Source organism: Camellia sinensis, chromosome 2 (genome assembly GCF_055761805.1).
Source record: "Camellia sinensis isolate YWXY chromosome 2, ASM5576180v1, whole genome shotgun sequence".
NCBI classification, from domain to species: domain Eukaryota; kingdom Viridiplantae; phylum Streptophyta; class Magnoliopsida; order Ericales; family Theaceae; genus Camellia; species Camellia sinensis.
Window position 1 is genome coordinate 82037123 of NC_138962.1, and position 24370 is coordinate 82061492.

General features: G+C 34.7%; 2 protein-coding genes across 2 annotated transcripts; one reads left to right on the forward strand and one right to left on the reverse strand.

Annotated features, from left to right (window-relative positions):
* Nucleotides 1–14223: 14223 nt before the first annotated feature.
* LOC145814783 (uncharacterized) lies at nt 14224–14682 on the forward strand. The gene has a single exon (XM_082911746.1). The coding sequence runs from the start codon at nt 14224–14226 to the stop codon at nt 14680–14682; it is 459 nt and encodes a 152-aa protein (XP_082767872.1).
* A 1002-nt stretch (nt 14683–15684) lies between these two features.
* Nucleotides 15685–21879, reverse strand: LOC114257139 (zinc finger protein GAI-ASSOCIATED FACTOR 1). The gene is made up of 3 exons (XM_082914941.1): nt 21182–21879; nt 18977–19373; nt 15685–16803 (listed from the first exon to the last, which is right to left on the reverse strand). The coding sequence occupies exons 1-3, from the start codon at nt 21387–21389 to the stop codon at nt 15837–15839; spliced, it is 1572 nt and encodes a 523-aa protein (XP_082771067.1). The 5' UTR covers nt 21390–21879; the 3' UTR covers nt 15685–15836.
* Nucleotides 21880–24370: the final 2491 nt, after the last annotated feature.

Consider the following 24370-nt stretch of genomic DNA (forward strand, 5'->3'; position numbering starts at 1 on the left):
GACCCCTCCAATCTCCACCTTACACATACGTGGTGGGTGGTGATTGGAGGAGAAGGAAAAAAAAAAAAGTGATCAATTAGGTGAAGAGAAGGTTAAGGGGGTGGGAAAAAAATAGCGTCCAAGTCATTATTGATTTATTTTGATCATATTATTTAGACATAAATTGCGTTTCATGAAAAATAAAATATTTTTAACAGTTAGAATATGTGCGTCATGGAAAGTGTATTTTCTAACGACTGATTTTTTGTGCGTCGTAAAAAGTGCAATATTTTTAATGGCTGACTTTTTGTGCGCTGTGAAATATTCAATATTTTTAACAGCTAGTGTATGTGTGTCGTGTATAGTTGATGTATTAACGGCATGCCATATGCACGTTATAGAAAGTTTTATTATTTACGGCTAACATCGCAAGCTGTAAAAAAATCATCATTATTAGCATTTACGACCTACTCAATAGACACGCCGTAGTTGAGAAATTATTTACGACATGCAAAAAAAGTAAGTCGTAAAAGTGAGAAACCACGGCTTGTATTTACTGTATGTCATTAATGTGGAGCCGTAAAAACTCTGTTTTGTTTTAGTGCCATCTCCTTCTCCCTCTGTCTCTCTTTCTCTCTATATGCCTTTTGATGAACCCTAGCCTTCTACTTTCCTTTTAATTAGAACCAGCCAAAGAGTTAAGGGTGTGTTTGGTAACGTTTACGTTTTCAGTTTATATTTATAAAAATTTTATAAACTGGTTTTTGTTTATTTTTTGTTTATTTTTAGAAAAACATAAACTACAAACACGTTTGGTAATTGACAAAATGTTTTAAAAAATTTAAAAATATAAAAAAGAGTGAGAAATGGCAAGTGGCGACAGAAGACGGTGATGGAAAGTGGTGACGGTGGGTGGCAGTGGTGGGTGGGTGGCTGACGGTGGCGGGTGGTGGGTGGTAGCGAGTGGGTAGTGGGTGGTAGTGGCAAGTGGGTGGCGGGTGGTGATGGGTGATGGCGGGTGGGTGGTAGTGGCGGATAGGTGGCGAGTGGTGGTGGTGGGTGGGTGGGTGACAGTGGCGAGTGGTGGGTGGTAGCGAGTGGGTGGTAGTGGTGGCGGTGGCGATGACGGGTGGTGGGTAGCAGTGGCAGGTGGGTGGCGAATGGCGGGTGGTGGCGGGTGGGTGTGGGTGGTGATGGTGATGGTGGGTGGGTGGGTGACGGCAGTGGGTGGTGGGTGGTAGCGAGTGGGTGGTGGCAAGTGGCGGGTGGTGGCAGGTGGCGGGTGGTGGTGGGTGGTGGCGAGTAGGTGGCAGATGGTGGTGGGTAGTAGGGGTAGGTGGTGGGTAGTAGGGGTAGGTGGCGGGTGGTGGTGGTGGTGGTGGGTGGGCGGGTGGGTGACGATGGTATGTGGTAGGTGGTAGCGAGTGGGTGGTGCTGGTGGTGCTGGTGGTGGTGGAGTTGGGCGGTGGGTGATGGTGGCAGGTGGGTGGCGGGTGGGTGGTGGGTGATGGTGGTGGAGGTGCTGGTACTGGTGTTGGTAGGTGGTGGTGGTAGGTGGGTGGCAGATGGCTGGTGGTGGTGGTGGTGGGTGGGTGGGTAGTGGTGACATGTGGTGGATGGTGGAGGCAGGTGGCTGGTGAGTGGTGGTGGCAAGTAGGTGGCGGGTGGTGAGTGGTGGCGGGTGGATAGCAGGTGGGTGGTGGGTGGTAGTAGTGGTGGTGGCGAGGGGTGGGTGGCGATGGCGAGTGGGTGGCAGGTGGGTGGTGGGTGGTAGTGGCAGATAGGTGGTGAGTAGTGGTGGTGGCGGTGGTGGGAGGTGGGTGGTGGGTGGTGGTGGCGGAAGACGGCGGTGGAAAATGGTGGTAGGTGGTGACTAGTGTTGGGTGGTAAAAAAAAAAAAAAACTCAAAACTCAAAACGGAAACACATTTTTTGTGTTTTCATTTTTTGGCCAAATTTATAAACTGAAACCACTGATTTATAAATCAAAAATTTTACCAAACAAGTTTTTATTTGAGTTTTTTAAATTTTTGTAAATATAAACAGAAAACTGAAAACGTAAAAGTGTTACCAAACGACACCTAAATGTATTTTGAATTTTTTTTTAATTTTTTAATTTGTGTTTTGGTGTTGGGGCTTTTTTAAAAAAAAAAAAATAACTTGGGAATTGTATATCTTCTTTTTTTTTTATTGATAGATATATCTTCTTTTTTTTTTTTTTTTGTGTGTGGTTTCTATTTGGGTATTTTTTTTTCAATTTATTTAAGATGGAGTTGTGGGTATCTTTTTTTTAAAATTTAATTTATCTGTGATTTTCATTTGTTTTTAATTATTATTATTTAGGTAAGTTATGATGTGAGTTAGATATGTGATAGACATGTAAGTTTTATTGATTTAAAGTTTATTTAGATAAACTTTAAAGATTTTTTTTTTAGTTTTTTAGTTTTTTTGGTTATGTTATAATGTAATATATAAAATATAGGTTGATATCTACAACTTTAAAAGAAAATATTATCTGATTTTTTGGGGAAGAGAAAATGAATGCAAGTTTTAATATTTTTTTTTGAAAATTTGTGAGAGAGATTAGGAGGGAGAGATTATGAAATATTTTTGTTATTAAATAAATAAATTAGTCAATAGTTTTTTTTGATCTATTTTGTAAATTAAAAATCAATAATTTTGGAAAATTGATTAATTTGTCCTATTAAGTGATTTAAAATTTTGATAGATATACATAAAAAATATATATATAATTATATTATTAAATCATAATTCAAATTTAGATGTTATATCTTTTTGAGATCTATAGCTAAATTCTTATATTTTTATTTTTTATTTTTGTGTGTAACTATAGTATATGGGAGAAATTGAAAAGGGTGTTGCAATAATTATGAGAGAAGTCAAAAGAGATTGTGGGTTGGGAGAAGTCAATAAATGCTGAGGTTGGGTTGGGAGAAGTCAATAAATGTTGAGGTTTTTTTTTTTTAAATCAAAAAATTAGAAAATTAGGATTAGGAGATTGAAGCTCCCACGGGCCTTGGGGTTAAAAACCCCCTTTTGTTTAATATATAGTATATATATATATATATAGATATAGATAAATAAATAGATATAGATCGATAGATAGATAGATATAGAGATAGATAGATAGATAGATAGATAGATATAGATTGATAGATAGATAGATATAGATATGTCACATACCATTTATATGACACAAGAACCAAAGTACCGGGACAACTGCTGCAATTTGCTCTCATCTAAATTAAAGGGATTTAAAAAGTTAAAAAAAAAAAGAACAAAAAATTATAATATTAAAAAATGTTCACTAAAAACATATAGATTAAAAATTAAAAATTAATTATTGTAAACTCCATACTAAACAATGTAATGTTTTCTATTAATTTGAAAATTAAAAAATTATTATTAATTTTTCCTCTGTTTTTTTTTTCTCACAAAAAAAAAATAGCTACATTAATTATTTTCTTTTCTTTTTTTTTTTTTTTTTTTGTGGAAAGGGGTTTTGACCTGCGATTTTTCTAAAATGGGTGTTCTAGACGGAAAGGGTAGAGTTGGTTCAGACAATAAGAAAAAGTGCTTATGCAAGAGGCGCCTTCACTATGAGCAAGAATAGTCAGTTTTGCATAGGGTGCCTTCTTGTATAATAGCTTCAATACTGGTATGCATGAAGGGCTTAAGTGTGAGACGTATAAGAGGGGCTTTAGTGCGAAAATAGAAGAAATGGTTTACAGAGTGTCTTCTTACTTCACGACTTCAATACTTGTGAGAGAGGAGTAGGCTCAAGTGCGAGAGAGAAATGAGGGTTTGTAGGAAGTGTCTTCTTGGGTCACGACTTGAGTGTCCGTGCACATGAAAATGAGTGATAAGGGTCAGAGTGTGTCTCTTGGGGTCACGGTTTTAGTGCTCCGAAACACAAAACCATAGCATATTAATAAAGAGAAATAATTAGTGAAAAAATGTTTTTGTCTTCTTAAATACAAGAATAGAGAATTTATTATTGGTGATGAAATATTTTTGTCTTCCACAACATAACCCTATGAGACGAAAAATATATTCATTGTGCAATCAATCAGAATTTATTAGTGACTAAATATTTTCATCTCCCACAACTTATTCTTCCAAGACAAAAATATATTTGTCGCTCATTTAATAGAAAGATGAAACGGCATCATTTGCATGATGGAGTGTTTATTGGTGACGAAACATATTCGTCTTCCATAACTTCTCATTCCTAGACAAAAATATATTTGTCGCCTAATAAATGGAAATATGCAACGACATCGTTTAATAGATAGGGAATTTATTGGTGACAAATTACGTTCGTCACAAAAAATATATATATTTTGTGACAAAAATGTTCGTATCCAATGAGCTAAAATAATTCGCGCCAAAGCAAATAAAATTGGCGCCTAAATTTTGCAGATGAAATTTTTTTTCGTCTCCTATACGTTTGAGAAAAAATAAAACAAACGACAAAATTAATATTTTATCATCTTTGGGTTAAATTTTAAGACAAAAAAAATTTCGTCACCAAATTTTGTCACAATAGCCTAGATTTCTTGTATTTTGTTTCCTTGTTTAATTATTATTATTATTATTTTCATATTGTGGTGAGGGGTTTACTATGAGAAAGAATAATAGCTTTGCACAAAATGTCTTCTTGGATAATAATGTTTGCATGCACAAACGGCGAGAATAGAGGAGCTTTAGTGCGAAATAGAAGAGATGGTTTATAGAGATTATTTTCTTGAGTCACAGCTTCAATACTTGTGAGAGAGGAGACTCAAGTGCGAGATAGAAACGAGGGTTTGTAGAGGGTGTCTTTTCGGGTCACGACTTTAGTATTTGTGTGTGTGTGAAAGTAAGTGATTAAGGTGAGAGTGATCTCTTAGTTTCTGACGACATTTTAATAAAGATAAATAATTAGGGATAAAATATTTTCGTCTCAAACTCATATGTTCGTTGCCTAATCAACAAAAATACAAAAACAACGTTGTGTGGGGATGGAGAATTTATTGGTGATGAAATATTTTCGTCTCCTTCAACTTAACCTTATGAGACGAAAATATATTCGTCGCACAATCACTCAAAATGCAACACGACACATGGAGAATTTATTAACGACGAAATATTTTCGTCTCCCAAAACATATCCTTCCGAGACAAAAATATATTTGTCGCCTAATTAACAGAAAGATAAAATGAGCATGAAGAGTTTATTGGTGACGAAATATTTTTGTCTCCCATAACTTATCCTTTCCAACCAAAAAATATATTTGTCACCAAATAAATAAGAAAATGAAACGACATCGTCTAATAAGTTTCGAATTTATTGGTGACGAATTCCTTTTGTCGCAAAAAACTTTAAAATTTGTGACAAAAATGTTCGTCTCCAATGAGCTAAAATAATTGGCGCCAACAAGAAAAAAAATTGGAGCCTCTTTTTTTCTGATGAATTTATTTTTTCGTCTCCTACAGTTTTGAGAAGAATTAAAAGAAACGACAAAAGTAATATTTGGTCATGTTTGGGTTACATTCTAAAACGAAAATAAATTTTATCACCAAATTTTAAAAATTAATTATTGAAAACTCCATACTAAACAAGATAATGTTTTCTATTAATTTTGAAAATTACAAATTTTTTATTATTTGTTTCTCTGTATTTTTTCTCACAAAAAAATAGATACATTAATTATCTTTTTTTTTTTTTTTTTTTGTGGAGAGAGGTTTTGACCTTTGATTTTTCTGAAATAGGTGTTCTAGACGGAAAGGGTAGAGTTGGTTCAGACAATGAGAAAAAGTGCTTGCGTTTTGCGCGAAATAGAAGAAATGGTTTATAGAGTGTCTTCTTGAGTCACGACTTCAATACTTGTGAGAGAGGAGTAGACTCAAGTGCGAGAGAGAAATGAGGGTTTGTAGAAAGTGTCTTATTGGGTCACGACTTCAAGGTCCGTGTATATGAAAATGAGTGATAAGCGTTAGAGTGTATCTCTTGGGGTCACAGTTTCAATACTTCAAAACACAAAACCATGGCATTTTAATAAAGAGAAATGATTAGTGATAAAATATTTTTGTATCCTTCAATACCAGAACAAAGAATTTATTAGTGGTGATGAAATATTTTTGTCTTCCACAACTTAACTTTATGAGATGAAAAATGTATTCGTCACGCAATCAATTAGAATTTATTAGTGACGAAATATTTTCGTCTTCCACAACTTATTCTTCTGAAACAAAAATATATTTGTCGCCTATTTAATAGAAAGATGAAATGACATTGTCTGCATGATGGAGTGTTTATTGATGACGAAATATTTTCGTCTTCCATAACTTATCCTTCCCAGACAAAAATATATTTGTCGCCTAATAAATGGAAATATGCAACGACATCGTTTAATAGGTATGGAATTTATTGGCGACGAATTACGTTCGTCACAAAAAAAATTATATTTTGTGACAAAAAATGTTCGTCTCCAATGAGCTAAAATAATTCGCGCCAATGCAAATGAAATTGGCGCCTCATTTTTGCACACAAAATTTTGTTTTCGTCACCTATACTTTTGAGAAAAATTAAAACAAACGACAAAATTAATATTTCGTCATCTTTGGCTTAAATTTTAAGACAAAAAAAAATTCGTCACCAAATTTTGTCACAATAGCCTAGATTTCTTGTATTTTTTATTGATTTTAAGCATTTGGTGACGAAATTTGGTTTTTCTCTTTAAAAATAATACATTTGGAGACGAAATTATTTCCTCTCTAAATTTTTTACAATGGTGACGACAAATTTCATCTCCAAAATGGCGCCAAATCTTCCACCAAATTTTCCAAGGGCGGGAAATTGTTTTGTGACGAAAAATAAAATTTAGAGGCGAATAAAATTTTCGTCACCTATTGTTTTATTTGATTTTAAGCATTTGGTGACGAAATTTGGTTTTCGTCTCTAAAAATAATACAATTGGAGGCGAAATCTTATTTTCATCACTAAAACATGTATATTTGGAGACGAACTATTTTTTCGTCACGCGTTTTTGTCACCATAGACCTCTTTTGTTGTAGTGAATCCTAATTAATTTACAAATTAATCTAGGAAAGCTATAAACTGGCATGCAAGCCAGGGACTGCCTTGACTCTGATGAATGATGTATGTTTGGGCTGCCTTGCGCGGAAATCCACTAGGATGCCCCAATTAGCCTCTGTTTTGCAATGATTTCTTGGAAAGCGCGCCAAGCCCCGGAAGATTGCTGATTCTTGATTTGCTGCAACAGAGAGCCGGAAAGGGGCATAGCAATGTATTTTCACATATGTATGCATGTCTCGATCCTCGTGCCACCAATCACGCATCTCGATGCATGATGGCCGAGGAGTCGAATTATGCAACTCAATATAGAATGAATGCATATGAAAACACAACAAGACCTAACTCCATCATGGGCAATCCAGAGTTTCGGTGACAGGGAATTGAGACACGTTCCGTCACTCGAAGTATGAAACGTACCTCGTTTCCCGTGCCTGGGCTAATTCCTATCCCAAGTACAATGCAATATGCATGATATGCATGAAATGCAACTAAGATACAACCTAACATATACAATGCTATGAAATGGCATACACGATGCACGAGGTAACATGGCATACACAATGCGCTAACATACAACCTAGCATACGCAATGCTATGAAATGAAATGGCATACACAATGCATAATGGACTTACACCAACATGAGTGGACCTCAGCCACACTCACATAGGAAGCCATAAGATGAAAATGAGACTCTCGAAATGCGTGCACGCATGCACGCAAACCGAGGACCGACCCTAAGGCACCAAATGCCACTCTAACAAGACATGGCAAGGCATGGAATATGGCATACGAGCATGCAAATTTCAGCGCTAAAATATGACCAAAAACAGCCCCGAATCATGACAATATAGCACCCGATGCATGAAATGGTCCCGAAATGCAAGATTAAGCATATGAAATGACTTGTAGCTACATCAAGCATGCATTATTTGATCATGACATGTGAAGACAGATTCAAGGAAGCCCCAAAAAAAGCATGTTTAAAGTTTTAGGTGAGGCCAAAAAATGAACACAAATGGGGCTAAGCTAGCATGCAAAAATGGCCCTAAATGTGAGATAATGAAGCAAGTCACAGCTTATGGCCCCAAACAGCTGAGGGCCCTTCAACAATGTTGAAGAGGGGCCCAAAATATGACCTTTTACAGTTTATGACCGAGCCAAAAACAGTACACAAGTATGCTCAAAATACTATGCAAAACAAGGCCAAAAAGAGAGCTATAACACAAAGTACAAAAATGATGCCTCAAACAGTAAAATACCCTTAATGAAACATGAATAAGGGGTCAAAATAAGGCTGTTTTTAGTTTGGACCAGAGTCCAAAAACAGAAGTACAAGAGGCTAATGAATCATGAAAAAATGGAGCCAAAAAAAGGATATAAAGGCAAGTGGAAGATAGAAGTTTCAAACAGTGATAAGCCCTCAACAACATTGAAGAAGGGCTCAAAATAAGCCACTTTACAGTTTATGACATGCCTCAAAACAATTTATACATAGGCCAAAAATACTACACAAGAAATAGGCATACAAAAGAGGTAATGAAGCAAGTGCAACAAGGAGACCTCAAACAGTGAGAGGCTCTTAAACAAAAGTGAAAAGGAGCTCAAAATAAGCCTAGTTCCAGTTAGGGTCGGAGCCCAAAACAGCAAGCAAGTGTGGCTTAGAAAGCATGCAAAATATGGACCAAAAGGAGGGAAATAGAACTTACCCTTGAAGACCAATCTTTTGGCAACTCTTGGCTTGAGTTTGGTGGCTCCCTAGCTCTGAAAAAGGCCCTGAAGCTACTGGAATGGATAATGGTGGTGTGGTGCTTGGTGGTGGTGTGTAAAGGGGTGTAGGACTTGAAAGGTCTTGAGCTTGGAATAGAGAGGGAGAGAGATATAATGCAAAAGGCTTGAGGGGGATTTTTGTAACCCTAATAACAGAGCTGGAGCTGCTGTTATATAGACAAAAAAAAGGGGGGAAAAGGGGGGAAAAATGGAGGGAAAACAATCCAAGTTTCCCCCCAAAATGCAGCCCCCCGGATACAGAATCTGGGGGGAAAAAGAATGTATATTTGAGATGTACTTGCAGCAAGGATTCTGGCCGGCCGGTTGTTGAAACTGCAGGTGGCCGGCTGGCTTTCCCCATGGCGGGCCGGCCAAGGGTCAAAACGGTCAATGAGAATTAATGGCCGGCCACCACAGAAAGAGGGCCTCTCATGTGTGCACAACACAACCCTATGATCAAAAACTGGAGAAAGTGAACCAGGAGAGAGAACAACCCACTTTTAAAAGGGGTTCAAAAGAGTCCAAAGGAATTACTGGCCAGCCACCAAATATTGGTGGCCTCCCAGATGTGTACATCAAAAATATGGGGTTTAGGGTGCAAGAAAATGGCCCAAGGGTGGTCAACATTGGCTTTGAAGTGAACAAAATCGGGCGACGGAGGGTGATGAAGGGATAAAGTTGGCTGACAGAACAATTACTGGCCTTCCATCCTTCTGTGACCTTCCTAGCAATGAAACAGAGGTCCCTGCCAAAAATGAACCAAAACAGATGCAAAATGAAGGTTCGGGGGCCGAAACGCGCAGTCTGGGGCCCTGAAAACTGACTGTTAGGCACCGGGAGTGGTGTTCGACCACGAAGTCGGTTTCTCCAACCACAGTGTCCCTCAAAAGGGAGCAAATAAGATGTATACCAAAAACCAGAGCAAACGGAGATGGTTAGACGGTCCCGAACCGAGGCACACGGCCAACGGCTCCGAAAAATCGGAAACTGGGCTCCAAACGGGTAAAATGGCCTACGACCACGAAACGTAGCCTACGGCCACTGAGAGATAATGTACGAGACCTCTCCCTTCCTTCGGGAAGAGAAAATAGAGAAAACAGAGCCTGGTTCGCAAACCGAGGCAAAGCACAAAAGAGTCCGGAAGTCTGGAGGCAAGGCTTGCAGCCGAGACTCTGAAACTTCTGAACGAGCACAATATGCAATATCACCGAGTACTCAACTGGTGACGTCTGAGTCTCAAGGTCGGTCAAAAATGGGGTGTCTACACAATGCTTGTATGGGAGACCAGAAATTAAGGTCCAAAAGTGAGAAAAACCAGCTTTCTGTCAAGAAAATCGGCTGGAGGAGAGAGAAAATATTTTTTGAAAGAATTTCTGGTCTCCCACTATACTACCACCTATCAAACAATGAAAATAGGGTCTATACCAAAAATGAACCCTAACCGATGCAAAACGGGGGTTTGGAGGCCAACACGCGGCCTGGGGCCTCGAAAACAGGCTGTTAGGTACCGGAAGTGGCGTGCGACCACGAAGGTGGTCTCTCAGGCCACAGTGTTCCTCTAGGGAGAGGAAACAAGGTGTGTGCCAAAAACCAGAGCAAACAGAGGTAATTAAGCGGTCCCGAACAGAGGCACACGACCGACGGCTGCGAAAAATCGGTAACTGGTCTCCAAACAGGAAAAATGGCCTACGACCACGAAACGTAGCCTACGGCCACTGAGAGATGGTCTACGAGACCTCTCCCTCCCTTCGGGAAGAGAAAACAGAGAAAACAGGACCTGGTTCACAAATCGAGGCAAAGCACAAAAGAGTCCCGAAGTTCGGAGGCAAGGCTCGTAGCCGAGACTTTGAAACCTCAGAACGAGCACAATATGCATCATCACTGAGCGCTCAATTGGTGACGTTTGAGTCTTAAGGTCGGTAAAAAATGGGGTGTCTACAGGTACTAGGTCAGTCTTTTTTATATTATTTTCTAAGATTGAGCAAGGAATTTGTAAAATTTGTAAATCGAACTGGTCCAGTCCAATCTGGTAGGTTTGGATTGAATTTTTGAATCCATGATCTGGTTCTAGATACATACTATCCTGTACCCTTGATACATATTATATTCATACCATACACCCTTGATACATATCTTACCTCTTATATATAAAACCAAAACCCTAGTTCATGACATTTCATTCTCTTCTTTTCTGTGTGTGTGCAATAGCCCCCTTTGTTGCTATTGTTGTATTATTTTTTAGTTTTAGTTTTGCAATGGTGTAATGGTGGAACCTATTTTAGTGTTTTTTTTTTTTTGGAATTTGGTGATGACTGCTACTATTGCTGCTGTGGAATTAGATATTATATTTGTTTAAATTAATAATGGAATAATATGCACGTTTATGTTTAGAAAAATTATGGGCAAATTAATGTTGAAATGAAAATGTTATATGAATAGTGGGTTGTCTTTGGATATAGGTTGTCTTTGGATAAAAAGGAATTCTTAAGAATTTTGGCTGATAATAAAAGAATAGTGGGTGGCTGGTCCTTTGAATTTAGAAGGGGGTTATATGAGTGAGAGGAGCAGGAGCTAGCTAGACTTCTTAATTATCTGCTGGGGGCTCCTGCAGTGTGTCCAGGGTGTGATGATCGGCCTACTTGGTTAGCATCATCTGCTGGGGTACTAACAGTAGCAGATTTATATAGGTGGGGAGTGGATAATACAGGTGCCACTATGAGTATTACTAAATTGATTTGGCTTAAGTACATACCTCATAAGGTGCAGGTTTTTGGTTGGTTTGCGTGGAAAAAAAGAATTAAGTCTAAGGAATTTCTGCAAAAAGTAGGGGTGATTAACCCAAATGCTTCCATAGCTTGTGTGTTTTGTGGCAGTGGCAGTGGCAGTGAATCAGTGAATCATGTATTAATCTGGTGTCCCTTTGTGTGGATGGTATGGGTTGAAATGCTGGATTGGTGGGATATCCAAGCTGCTATTCCAGGATCTGTGGAGAGTCTACTACTGTGGTGGGCATGGGGGAAGTTAAAGAGGAAAGAAAGGAAGATTTGGAGGGTGATTCCATTGGTTGTGATGTGGTCTGTATGGAAGTGCAGGAATGAATGTGTGTTTAGAGCAACTCCCCCAAATCTGGTGGATCTATGTGACTTAATTAAATATAGGATTGCCTTTTGATTAAAATCTGCTTTCTATGACTTTAACTTTTCAGTTCAGAATTTTGTGTTTAATCTGAGGCAAATCAGGAAGTGTTTGGGAGGGGATGCTACACCTACACAATGATTCTGGTGTTGGGTGTTGTTCCTGTTATTGTGGCTGCTGTATTGCTCTGGTGTTGGCTGCTGTATGGATTCTGGTATTGTGGCTGTTGTATTGCTCTGCTGTATTGGTATATGCTGAGTCTGTGTTGAGCTGTTAGTGTATGTTGCTCTGTTGGTGTTTGCTGTTCTGCCATGGTGAGTAGTGTGGTGTATGCTGGTTTACTGGTGATTTCCTGTTCTGCTGTGGGTGTATGCTGCTCTGCTATGGTGTATGCTGATCTGGGTGTATTCTGGTAATGTTGGTGTATGCTGATCTGCTAGGGTGCCTAGTTGGTGGTCTGAATTGTTGGCTGAATTGGGTTGAATTGTTTGGGAAGGCTAACTCTGTTATGGTGGTCGACTTCTGCTGGATTAGTCAGTGCTTATCAGTCTTATTAACTGTTTTGGCTCCTACCAGTTTATTTGTTAGTTTGGTTTCTGAGTTCCATGTTATAGACTAGTTCATCTATTTGTTTGTCTTTTATCTTGCTCTCTTTTGTTGGTTCCTCACCAACTGGCGCTTGGAACTTTTTTCTGAGCTCCAAGCTCCTCTTTATTGATGTAATATTGCATAATTTGTATGTTTCATCAATAAAGATTTTGTTTTGCCGATCAAAAAAAAAAAAAAAATAGATTATATGAATCCGTTGTTCCAAATCGAGTTGAACCGTGTTTAAATGATTTGGTTCAAATTGGTTCCACGATTTAAATAGATTGTATTGGTTCTAATTTTTGTGAAACTGTAGACAACTAATTGGTCTTGATTTTATCCCAAACTGAACCAACCTAGACTATACTCACCCTACTATTTTCCACAAGATTAGTTTGGTTCATTGGGGATAAGCATTAAATTAATTTACACATAATCAACTACAAATAAATATTGTCATATATTGAAATTCACTATTAAAGAGAGTGTTTTACTATTGGGTATTCGTAGAATTACTATAAAAATTATTTTCTTTCTCTCCCCCATTTTAAGCAATGAAATTTCTTCTCTCTTTTGTCTTCTTTGACTAATATAGTATTGATATAATTAAGCAACTTGGAAAGGATTATGCATATCTAATACACACATATATATAATATATAGAATATAGTTATGCATTGTACATAGATGCAAACCATGCTAGTCTCATGCTCTACTGGTTTTTATATTTATAAAAATATTATGTAGTATAGATAATCATAATAAATTATTAATGCCATAGGTAATTAAAAAATAAAAAATAAAAGAAAATTACGTATCCATGCAATTTCCAGACAATATCTATAATTCTTAAAAATTAAAAATGAAACTAATTAAGATTTCTTAATGATATGGCTTCGATTCAACACTCTTTTCTTTTCTATTTCTGTATATATATATATATATACATTTTGTTTTTTTGAATGACAAAGTTATGATCTTCTTGGATCCCCAACTATATATATATATTGAGACTGAATCACCACCAAATGAAATAATTGATGAAATAAGTAATGTGGTAGGTACTCATGTTCTGTCATCTACATAGTTATATATATGTATACTGCTCTTATATGGTTGCATAGATATTGATAGCACTTAGTGGTGGTTGATCACACACACACACACATATATATATTATAATCCATTAAATATAAATTCTTGTAATATGTAACTACATAATTACTGATCAAGATGATAGCAAAAATGGTCATCTTTAGTTGGTTGAATTATTGATAATCACTGTAAAAATAACATGATGTAGTTCTTATTCTTTGCCAAAAGCTAGAATTTACCCCTTTTTTTTTATTTTTATTTTTACTTTTACAAGAAAGAAAATTTTATACTCCATACCAAGAGGCTAAAGGAAGTGCTGGAAGACCATTACTGGCTTGGGATGAGGAGGAGGTGGTTAGACTCTCAACTTTACTTAGAATTGCACCTTCACTTTGTAACAATAATCCAGATGAGTTGTTATGGGCTGCAGATTCTTCAGGAGTGTTTAATATTTCTTCAGTTTACAATTGGTGCGAGGCTAGTCTTGGGCCTGCTTTGGACATGATAGGATTAATTTGGAACAATTGTGCTCCACCAAAATTGTAATTTTTTGGGTGGATGGCTTGGCTTAGAAAGGTTAAAACTGCTAGTTTTCTTCATAGAATTGGTATTATGGATGGTAATATTAATCTTGCTTGTGTCTTTGGTCAAAATGAAGTTGAATCAGTGGGCCATGTTCTTCTTTTCTGCCCTTTTGTGTGGATGCTTTGGTCAAACATTGTAAGATGGAGGGATTTTCAGTGGGTCTTGCTTGGCCCTGTGAATGGGCTGCTATTATGGTGGTTTGGTTGCAAAATGAAAAAGTTGGAAAAGAAAATCTGGATGGCTCTTCCCCTGGCTATTCTCTGGTTCACTTGGAAGCATAAGAATGAGTGTGTATTCAATGGTACTCAACTAAACTTGGATGAACTGTGCGACCTTGTTAAGGTGAGAGTAGCATTGTGGATCAAGGCCTCTCCAACCACTGTGGTGTTCTCTGTTAATGATATTGTGTTGAATCTGCAACAAGTGCAGTAGTACTGCATCAGGAATGGTAGCTGAGTTGGTGTCCTGGGTTTGTGGTTGTGCTGTGTGTGGTGGAGCTGTGTTGTTTTTGTTTTTGCTTTGTTTGTTTCTTTGGTTAGTTGCTCACCAACTTGGAGTGCTAACAAATGATAGGATATATTCTTCATGCCAACCTAGTTGGAATGATTTTGCTCATCGTGATATTTTTACATTCGTCTCACTTTATTGATGTAATTGTATTGTGCCTTGCTTTTCACAATAAAGTCTTTTTTTGCTAATAAAAAAAGAAAGAAAATTTTATGAAAAACAGAGAAAGAATATAAAGGTTTGAAAAAAAATTGCATCATTATTAATTGAGGCTATTGTAACAAAATTTTTGCTGTATGACTACAGGTGGTATTTTGTGTAACGAATTGTGGAGCATGTGTTCATTTTTTAAAATTATTTTGGCACAAACATGCACATATGATGCCTACATGTTTGAGAGAGAGAAAGGAGGGATACACCACGCTGGTGACATACAATATTTTCGCATTTGATTCAGAATGATTTTACTATATTAATTATTTTTTTACACAAGCTGTGTTTAGATTTTGAATTTACGGAAGAAAAAATAAAGAGAAAGAAAAACCGAATAAAGTTGCTCATTTTTTATTTTATCTTTTACAAATAAAAAATTGAAATCATTTGTGAAAAAAATTGATGGAAGTGGAACATTAAAAGGAAATCCTAAGAAAACCACATTTAATTCGAGTCAAGTTTGATAAATATGTCCCTCTCAACCTACCTAATATCGAAAAACACTATTGATTCTTTCAAATCAGCTCTACTATACAGTTACACTTGTGCGATCAAAGAGTTTGAATTGCACTTACAAGCCCAACGCCCTCTAACAATACCATTATCACGATCACATTTTCTTATTATATTTTATATATTATTTTATATGTCAATACTGTATTGATTTACAACATCTCATTACAAATGCTTGTTAATTATCAATATAATGTTGACATATAAGATAATAAATAAAATATGATTAAAAAAAATAGTTTTGAGAGCATTGTTGTGCCCTAATTGTCTTATTTCCAGCAAAACATTATTGCTGCTTCTTCCATAATACATGAGTTACACCAAAAAAAAAAAACAAATACATAATCATAATTTCAAACATTCCACATTGATTTTTCACATGTTACTTGCCCACTAGACATTTGTTGCTGTTGAAATTGACTCAAACCTTGCATTCTCTGCTGTGTACTCATTGCTTCATACTCCTCCACTCCTCCATGGTTTTGTTGTCCATGAAAATTCCTCGGCCTGGTTCCTCCAATCCCTAAATAATCAACTGTTGTCATATCATCGTGTCCATTGCTACCCATAAAACTTGAAAACAATTCGGTCCTACTCTCAGGCGTACAACCATGTAAAACATTATGACCGCTATCATTCTCTTCCAAGTTTCCCAAAAATCCATGGTTTTGATTATTCAGTCCTCCTATGTACCTTCCCATATTGAATTGGGTGGCAAACGATCCACCAATGACACCAGCTAGAAGTGATTGTGATTGCTCATGATGATGATGATAATTTTGTGTTTGGATATGACGATGAATCTGATGATCGTATGGTGGCATTCCATTGAACGATGAAGGCGCCATGCTCGTAACAAAGCTCTTCTGCATCATCGGTGAGTTCATATTAGAACTTGCAGTTGCACCCATTTGAGCTGCCTTCTGCAACAAGGCGGTTGCTGACATGGCAGCCGCAGCTGAGGAGCATAGCGATGAGTTGACAGCGCTGCTGAGCTGGAGGGTGGAGGAGGAAGGAGAGATGGGTGGTCTTGGGCTGCCAAAGAGGGTGTCTGAGTTAGTAGTACTTGGGAAGATGCTTCCATTTGCTGCTGATAGGTTTACAGGTTTTGGAGGTATTATTGGCTTTATAGGGATTTTGATGTCAAGTTGGGTAAATTCAGGTAATGTGATGGAGGTGTTCATAGGCAGTGGCGCAGTGTTGGTGGTGGTGGTGGTGGTGATGAGATCTGGGATATGGCCATGATGGCCTTCGTTTGCTTTGTTGTTTTCCTCAGCCAGGGCATCACAGAATGCTCTGTGAGTTATGAAGCTATCTCTTCTGTGAAACAATAGAATAATGAGTTATGAGTTGGTCTTTGTTTTATAAACCATATATAAGAAGAGAAAGGCTACTATACTATATCATTCTTACAAATTTCAATTTTCCTTTCAGTTTTTCATAATTTCATACAAAAATATTCATGTGTATATATAAAACTCACGGTAAAATTGTATATCCAAAAACAATTTCTCATAATTTTAATTAGAATGAGAAGTATCTAGATTTATTTTATATGTAAATTTCACAACATACAAATTAAATTTGAGCTCAAATTTAATTTGTATGTTGTGAAATTTAATTTGTATGTTGTGAAATTTACATATAAAATAAATCTAGACTATATTCTAGATAAATTTCTCGGTAAATATTCTATATTAGATGATATAATGAAGAATACATGGGATATATGAGAATCATCAAAATTCATGAATGCGGACCACAAAGACTTTGGCCAAGGCATTGGGAATTGTTATTACTATTAAATAAAGTAGTAGTATGTAGTAATCATCCTAGTAATATAATATATTAATTTTAAATATGTTTAATTATTTAGTTCAAAACAAATTTAATTATTGATACGACAAGACTTCAAATAAAATCACTTTTTTATTACGAGCATATTCGTCAAACTAGGCCTATTGACAAAGCCACCTAGCGATTAAATCTGGAATATACTACATATATATTGAGGAGGATCGATTGCTCAGCAACAACTTAGCATTAAAGAATGATTTATAGTTGCGAATAGTTGTAATAACAAAATAAATTATATTCGTAATTCTTATATTTTGACTCTTATGTTATGTTGATTTTTGTAATTTTAATTGGTTTAATTTTAATCTTAAATTTTTTATTTGATCTTAATTTAGTCCAATTAATTATAATTGTTAAACATTATTTTATGAAAAATATGTACATGACTAGTATGTATCATGTTTTTAGGAAAAAAAATTATAAGCTTAATCAATTCAGTAAGTTAACTTCAAACAACTAATGTTATTTTTCGTAAAAAAAACCCTAATGGCATGTCAATTGGACCAAATTAACACAAAATTTAAAATTAAATAGATTAAAAGTGTAAGGATCAAAATAACATGAGAGACAAAATATAAGAACTTTCAATATAATTTATCCTAAAATATAAATATTGGTCTTTTAAATGATGAAGTAGTTCACACTAAGAAGCAAAAATCTATCGGCACGGGATCATATCCCTAAAATCTCAACCCTCGATGCATTTTCAGTTGTAACATCGTGTTGTAAAACTGGATTTAGTTTCTCTTTAATTTAGAGACTTTCAGTATGAGCAACCGATGCTCATCAAGTCAATACTTTTTGTAAATTAATGAATCAAATTTTGTTAACTTATTTACAAACTCAATATTAGATTCAAGTAAAATGATCGACCCAATATTTAGGGATTGTTTAGGATGTTGTAAATAAGTGTATTTTTTGACTTTTTATAAAATATGGGTCGAGTTTAAAACGATATATTAGAAAGGTAATGTGACTTAAATAGGATAGTGACTTTTTAAATTTTTTAAAGGAGGTCAAACCTAGCCTTGTCATATTAATGAGTAGACAAAATCAAAATCTATATTTTATATTAAAAAAAATGCCAATTTGGCACAATCTTGAAGCTCGGAAAACACTTCCAGTATATGCCCAAACTATAGAGAAGCCATTACCTTTAAACTTTGTGTATTTTGAGATTCTTATCATATTGTATGACTGTGAGTGTATTGAGACCATAAATAATGACAGGCTCAGGAAAGCCACGTGGCCATGTGTTCATTCAATGAAATCTTCTCAATTCTTCACCATTTCCTTATTTTTAAAACCGTATAAGTATTTAGGTCCCTATAGTTGGGCATAATGCCAACATAGAATTCCCTAAAAACCAGATAATTAGAAAAAAAAAATTCTAGATACATTGTAGGATCCCATGCCAAACCTATGCCAGTCTCCTTAAACCATATGTGGCTCTAACTAATGAATCCAAAAGGAAAAAAAAAAAAAAAAAAAAAAATTGATGTGCCATGACAAGGAAAATCTAGTTCGAGAAAGATGGGTCATTTTAAGCACTAATCTATATGTATATTTTAAATTTCATTCTCCAATTGAAAAATAAGGTTTTATTTTATTTTATTTCATTTATTTGGATACAAACCTGGAGAAGATGGTGCCACAGTCACATTTGTATTCCTTTGTACCACAAGTCTTTGAATGAGCTTTCCAATCAGATTGCACTGCATATTTCTTTGAGCATTTTTCACATTTCCATTTTTTCTCACCATGTTTTCGACTAAAATGCTTCTTAATGCCGGTAAGGTCTCCTAGTGCTCGTGCCGGGTTGTGGTGGACACAGGTAGTTTCAGGGCAAACATAGACGCGCTTTCGTATCTCTGTGCTCGTTCTTTGCTTAAGCTTCCATGGAAGATTGTGCCCTCGCCGATGTAATTGAAGGTTCTGGTCCCTTTGGAACCCTTTGTTGCAAATTTCACACACGAATCGGTTTGTTGCCATTAGGGTTTTTGGTGATAGAGCAATGACTTCAGCATTTGGGTCTGCATGAACATTTCCATAAAACCAAAAAAAGAAAAAAAGGAAAAACAAAAAAAAAAGAAATGAGTGATGTATAAGTTAATTTCAATCCATATTAATAAATTTACAAAAAAGATACTTAGTCAGGAAAAAATACACAAAAAAATGTTTAGAATTTGAAATGCATGGTTTAGATTCATTTTAGTTGTTACTCAACTACATTAAATTTAAATTTATACCATTTTGTGTATTTTTTTTGGGTATTTCTTTTGAGTACATACTGTTTCTGATAAGTTTATATGCACCTCTCATTTTTCATTAACAATAGTTACTTATGATTGACCAAAGCAAGAAAAAAAAAAAAAAAGATAACAACAAGGAAGAAAAGAAGAAAATGGAGAAGTTAAAATCTAGAAGTCATGATATTGGATTGATCCAATTAAATAGTTGCAATTTTATTTTATTTTATATATATTTTTTTGTTTTTCTCAAAGAAAAGGTTTGGAACATTATTTGTTGATTTCATATTCTTAATTCAATTGTAAGAGATATCCTCAAATACAATAAAACATCATCCCATAAAATATTTTATTCTTTATTTATTTTTATGGAGTCACTTTATTTATTTATTTTTACATTCTAGTTGTAGTTTGATGTACCAAGGCCTCTAGTTTCAAAAAATCCCAAATTCAAATTTTGTTGTCTCCTTATTTCTACAATTGTAATGTACTTTTTTTTTTTTTTGGGGTGTGTGTGCACGCGCGCGCGTATTTTCGTGTATTTTATGCACTTGCCATGCTCCTCTTTCAATGTGCTAGTTAAGTTCACACTCGCTTGTGAGAAAAAGTGTTGGATTGTTATACAGTAATAAACCTTTTTCTTAACAATTTAAATCTCATCCACTAATTATGTTGGTTGCATATTAAATTTGATTCTTAACAATTTAAACTTTGAAGACAATTAGTCTCATCTACTAATTATGTAATTAGCTGTTGATAAACACATTTTATCAACAATATGGATATCCATAAAAAAATCTTTGGCACAGAGAGACAGAGAGATTCCATGCAGAAGAATATATGATTTCATTTCCTGAAAGAGTTAAAAACAAAAATAAAGAGAAAAAGGAGAGGCAATGTAGGCCAGCAAACAGTTTACTCCAATTATTGTAACCCCCCATCCAATAATTGAACCACTTCAACAACCTACACTACACACCAATAATTCTCCATTTCTAAACCCTATTTTTTCAGCTCAACAAGTCTTCTCAAAAAAATAAAATAAAATAATAATAATAACAAAAAGATACTATCTTGCATGGCCTTCTTGTGATATAATCAAATCTATATCCTCTAAGTTCACTATTTTATTTCTTATTTATTTATTTATTTATTATTTTTGTTTCAAAGCAATACAATACCTTTGAACTAACTACCAAACATGCAACTTGAAGCTTTTCAAAAGCTAAATTTTTGATTTTCCATTTTCATAAACCAATAAGACCAATTAATTATTGTTAAGAGAAAATTCGAACTATCATTAGATATAGATCCAGTCGCAAAAGATTAAAAAAAAAATTACGCAGAAAATATGTAGAAATACTCATAAAAAATAGTATCCAGAAACATTGGATTACTTGTTTTTTTTTTTTTTTCAATTTCCTTTTAGTTTAGCCCCTAAAGATCAAAATTCTATTAGATTGAATCACCGAGAAGCGATCGAATGAAGAAAGATGAATCAAATTTCAAACATGGACTAGAATTAATATATAGTAATCAAGGAAAAAAAATAAAAATAAAAAAATAAAACAATTGAAATGAACTAACTGGACCTGGATTTCCTGGCAGACTTCTTCTCTTCTTGACAGTTGGAGGCTGCTGCTCTTGTTGTTGTTGAGAAGTGGATCCATTACTATTACTGGTACTTGAAGAGGGCACAAAGTTTGATCCATTCAAGTGATTAAATTGCTTTTGTTGTTGTGAAAAACAAGTGTTGCCAGAAGAGAAGCTCCCACCATCATCACCTGAGATGTTGGACATTGAAAGATAGCCACAAAAAAAAAAAAAAAAACAAAGCAAAACAAGAGAAGGAAAGATAAAAAAGCCTTTTGTCTTTCTTCTCTTCTCTTCTCTTTTCAATAGCCTTTTGTTTTCTTTCTCTTTCTCTCACTCTTTTTCTTGTTGTTGGTGCTCTATCTAATGGAAGTGTTTGTGTGTTTCTAATTCCTATTCTTTAATATATATTTGTTTTTTTGGGATGAAACACAAAACTTGGGATTTGCTGTTCCTAGAGGAAGACAAAAACCAGGAAATTCTCCTTCATTTCTGGTTAGGATAGAGAGCTCTTGTTGTGACAAGAAACACAAGAAAGAAACAAACAGGTCTTGTTTGGCTTTTTATTGTGAAAATATTAAAAATAATATATTGTTTCTTAGGAGACTCTTCTTGGCTGTTGCTATCTACTATAGTCTATACTATCTAGTATATACCCCTAAGTTTTTTGGGTTTTTAGGAATTGCCCCTTGTCTGTGTTCTGTTTTATCACACCTTTCATACAAAAAAAATAAAAAAAAAGCCAGCTGTACACTTTCTTGATTTAAAACTACTAATTTGTCTTTGCAAATGAGGACAATTTATTGGAATCTTTTGTTCTTTTACAAGAAATACTTAAAAAAAAAAAAAAAAAGCTCAATTTTTTTTTTTGAACGGCAAAAGAAATCTCTATTGATGAGAACACACAAAATATGAGAATTATATCAATTAGTACATATTAATGTGTGTTTAGGAAGGAAAAGATTGGATACACACCTAATCCTTAGCATAGTGTACAAAGTGATTGTCCGGTGACTTGAATCCATAATCTCAAAATTATTAAGTTAAGATTTTACCATTCAATTAATGAACTATAAGAAATACTAATGCTTAGAAAATTCATATAAATGTGCATACAGAAGTTACCACCACACTCGTAATGAATACAAGTCATATATTGATTTTTGGCAAATTATACCTATAATAATTTATCTTTTGTGTTAATTTGGTCCATATAATTCTAATTATATCAATTTTATATTTACTTTTTTGAATTCTATCAATTTAACAAATTGACAATATCTGTTAAAAACTTAAATTGAATAAAAATAAAGAGAAAAATAATCCACTCACAGGGAAATGAACCATTTCATCAAATTGTATGCTAATCTCAATCATTTAAGCTCTATTTGGTTCACTGCTTTGTATGGTTTATTGGAATGAGATGAAATGAAATATAATGATCATTCTATAGGCATCATTCCTATATAATGGTGAAAGATGATTTCATTCACAACATTTTTTTCAAATGCGAAAATGAATATTTTGGTAGAATAATCATTTAATTTCAATGAATCAAACACTACTTTAATGAATAAATTATTTTACTCTTTGATTTCAGTCTAAATTTTAAAATGATGTTATCAATTAGATTAAATTGTCATAGTGTGAAAAAATCAAGGGTAAGATTGACCCAATTATTAGAACTAAAAAAAAAAAAAATTGACAAAAAGAAAAGAAGGGGTAAATTATTGTAAGAGAAAATCAAGGGGTGCTTGGAAGCTCAAGAGGAAAACAACTAGAGAGGTTAGTGGATTGCAGAGAGAGGTTGAAGTGATGGTTTCACAAAGTGATTACTTAGAAAAAGAAACATACAAAAATTGAAAGAGTGAAAGGCAGCCCATTGTTGTATGCTAGCTAGTTTGATCAAACAAAGAAATGACTTAAAAAAAGAAATTAGAAAAGAGTCAGTGTAATCAACAAGGAAGTTTTATTTGAACTTGTCCCCGTTGGTCCTTTTCCAAAGTCTATTATTTTATGCTTTGTTAGCATAAGTTAGGTTTGGTCCCTCTGCTTTTTTGTTTATTTTTCTTTATTTTGAGTAAATCTGAGCAAAAAAGAGTGTTTTGAAAGTAATTCAGGGAACAATAAAATAACCAATATAAAACGCCTTTTAACTTCAAAGAAGAAAAACAACCCTTTATCCTTGTATAATTGTATTGTATGCGTTTGAAGAGGATTATGAGGATTGAAATTTGGGTAAATACTCATACCGCGATATAAATGAGTTAAGTTGAGTCAAATTTAGAGTGTTGAGTTTGACTCGTTGAAAATTAGTAAAGTTCAAGCTCAAGTTTAACCCATTTACTATTTGAGAAATTTGAGTTTGGTTAAAGTCAACTCGATTAGATAAATGAGCACATGCACATTAAGAGGACAAAAAAGAAATTATCAACAAAATATAAAATAATTTTATTAATCAATATATATACTTTTTTGCACACACACCAAGCGTAAAAAAAAATAAAAAATAAAATAACAAATATATTATAAATATATTACTAAAATAAAAATGACTTAATATAATTTTGTCTTCACGGGCATATTCAAGCCAAGTTTGGTTTTCATTGAGTGTTGTTATTTGGTTTCTAAACAAGCCTTAAAAATTGAATCGAGCCAATTTATTTAGCAAACTAGCCAAATAAATGGAGCTCGAGCTATTCTAAAATTTCTAGAACAAGACCCGTGGCCCCTCACTGGTCCAAATAGCATGGTTCAATTAAGATTCTTAATATGAAAGAAGTAATTTCACTCTAAGCATTTCTTTATTTTTTGCGCATTATATGTGGATTCACACAACAACATATGTATATATATACTAGGAGTGTGAATCCACTCGATAGGTGTTCTTAAAATATAAATTTTAATTTTGAATTGATAAAATATCTTCTATGTTGTTTAAATAGTGAAAGTATTCTTCATTATATTGATTAATCAATGATCATAAGTTTAAATCTCTCCCTTATTATAACTGCTATATATATATATATATATTTCTTTTGAATAGAGAAATTAACTTTGCACGTAAGGAGGGAATGTCACATGGCAAAATGAGATAAAGAGGTTCATGGTAACTGGCGAGTTTTTTACTTTTAATAATAATAATAACTAGTGAGTGGCATATGCGATACGCATACAATTTAGATAAG

What these genes read in the sequence shown, in the direction of transcription:
- LOC145814783 (XM_082911746.1), top strand. Translation starts at nt 14,224, where the DNA reads ATGGCTTGGCTTAGAAAGGTTAAAACTGCTAGTTTTCTTCATAGAATT.
- LOC114257139 (XM_082914941.1), bottom strand. Translation starts at nt 21,389, where the DNA reads ATGTCCAACATCTCAGGTGATGATGGTGGGAGCTTCTCTTCTGGCAAC. An exon ending in AAGTCTGCCAGGAAATCCAG is followed by an intron (nt 19,374 to 21,181) that starts GTCCAGTTAGTT and finishes ATGTTCATGCAG; the next exon opens with ACCCAAATGCTGAAGTCATT. An exon ending in TGTGGCACCATCTTCTCCAG is followed by an intron (nt 16,804 to 18,976) that starts GTTTGTATCCAA and finishes ATTGTTTCACAG; the next exon opens with AAGAGATAGCTTCATAACTC.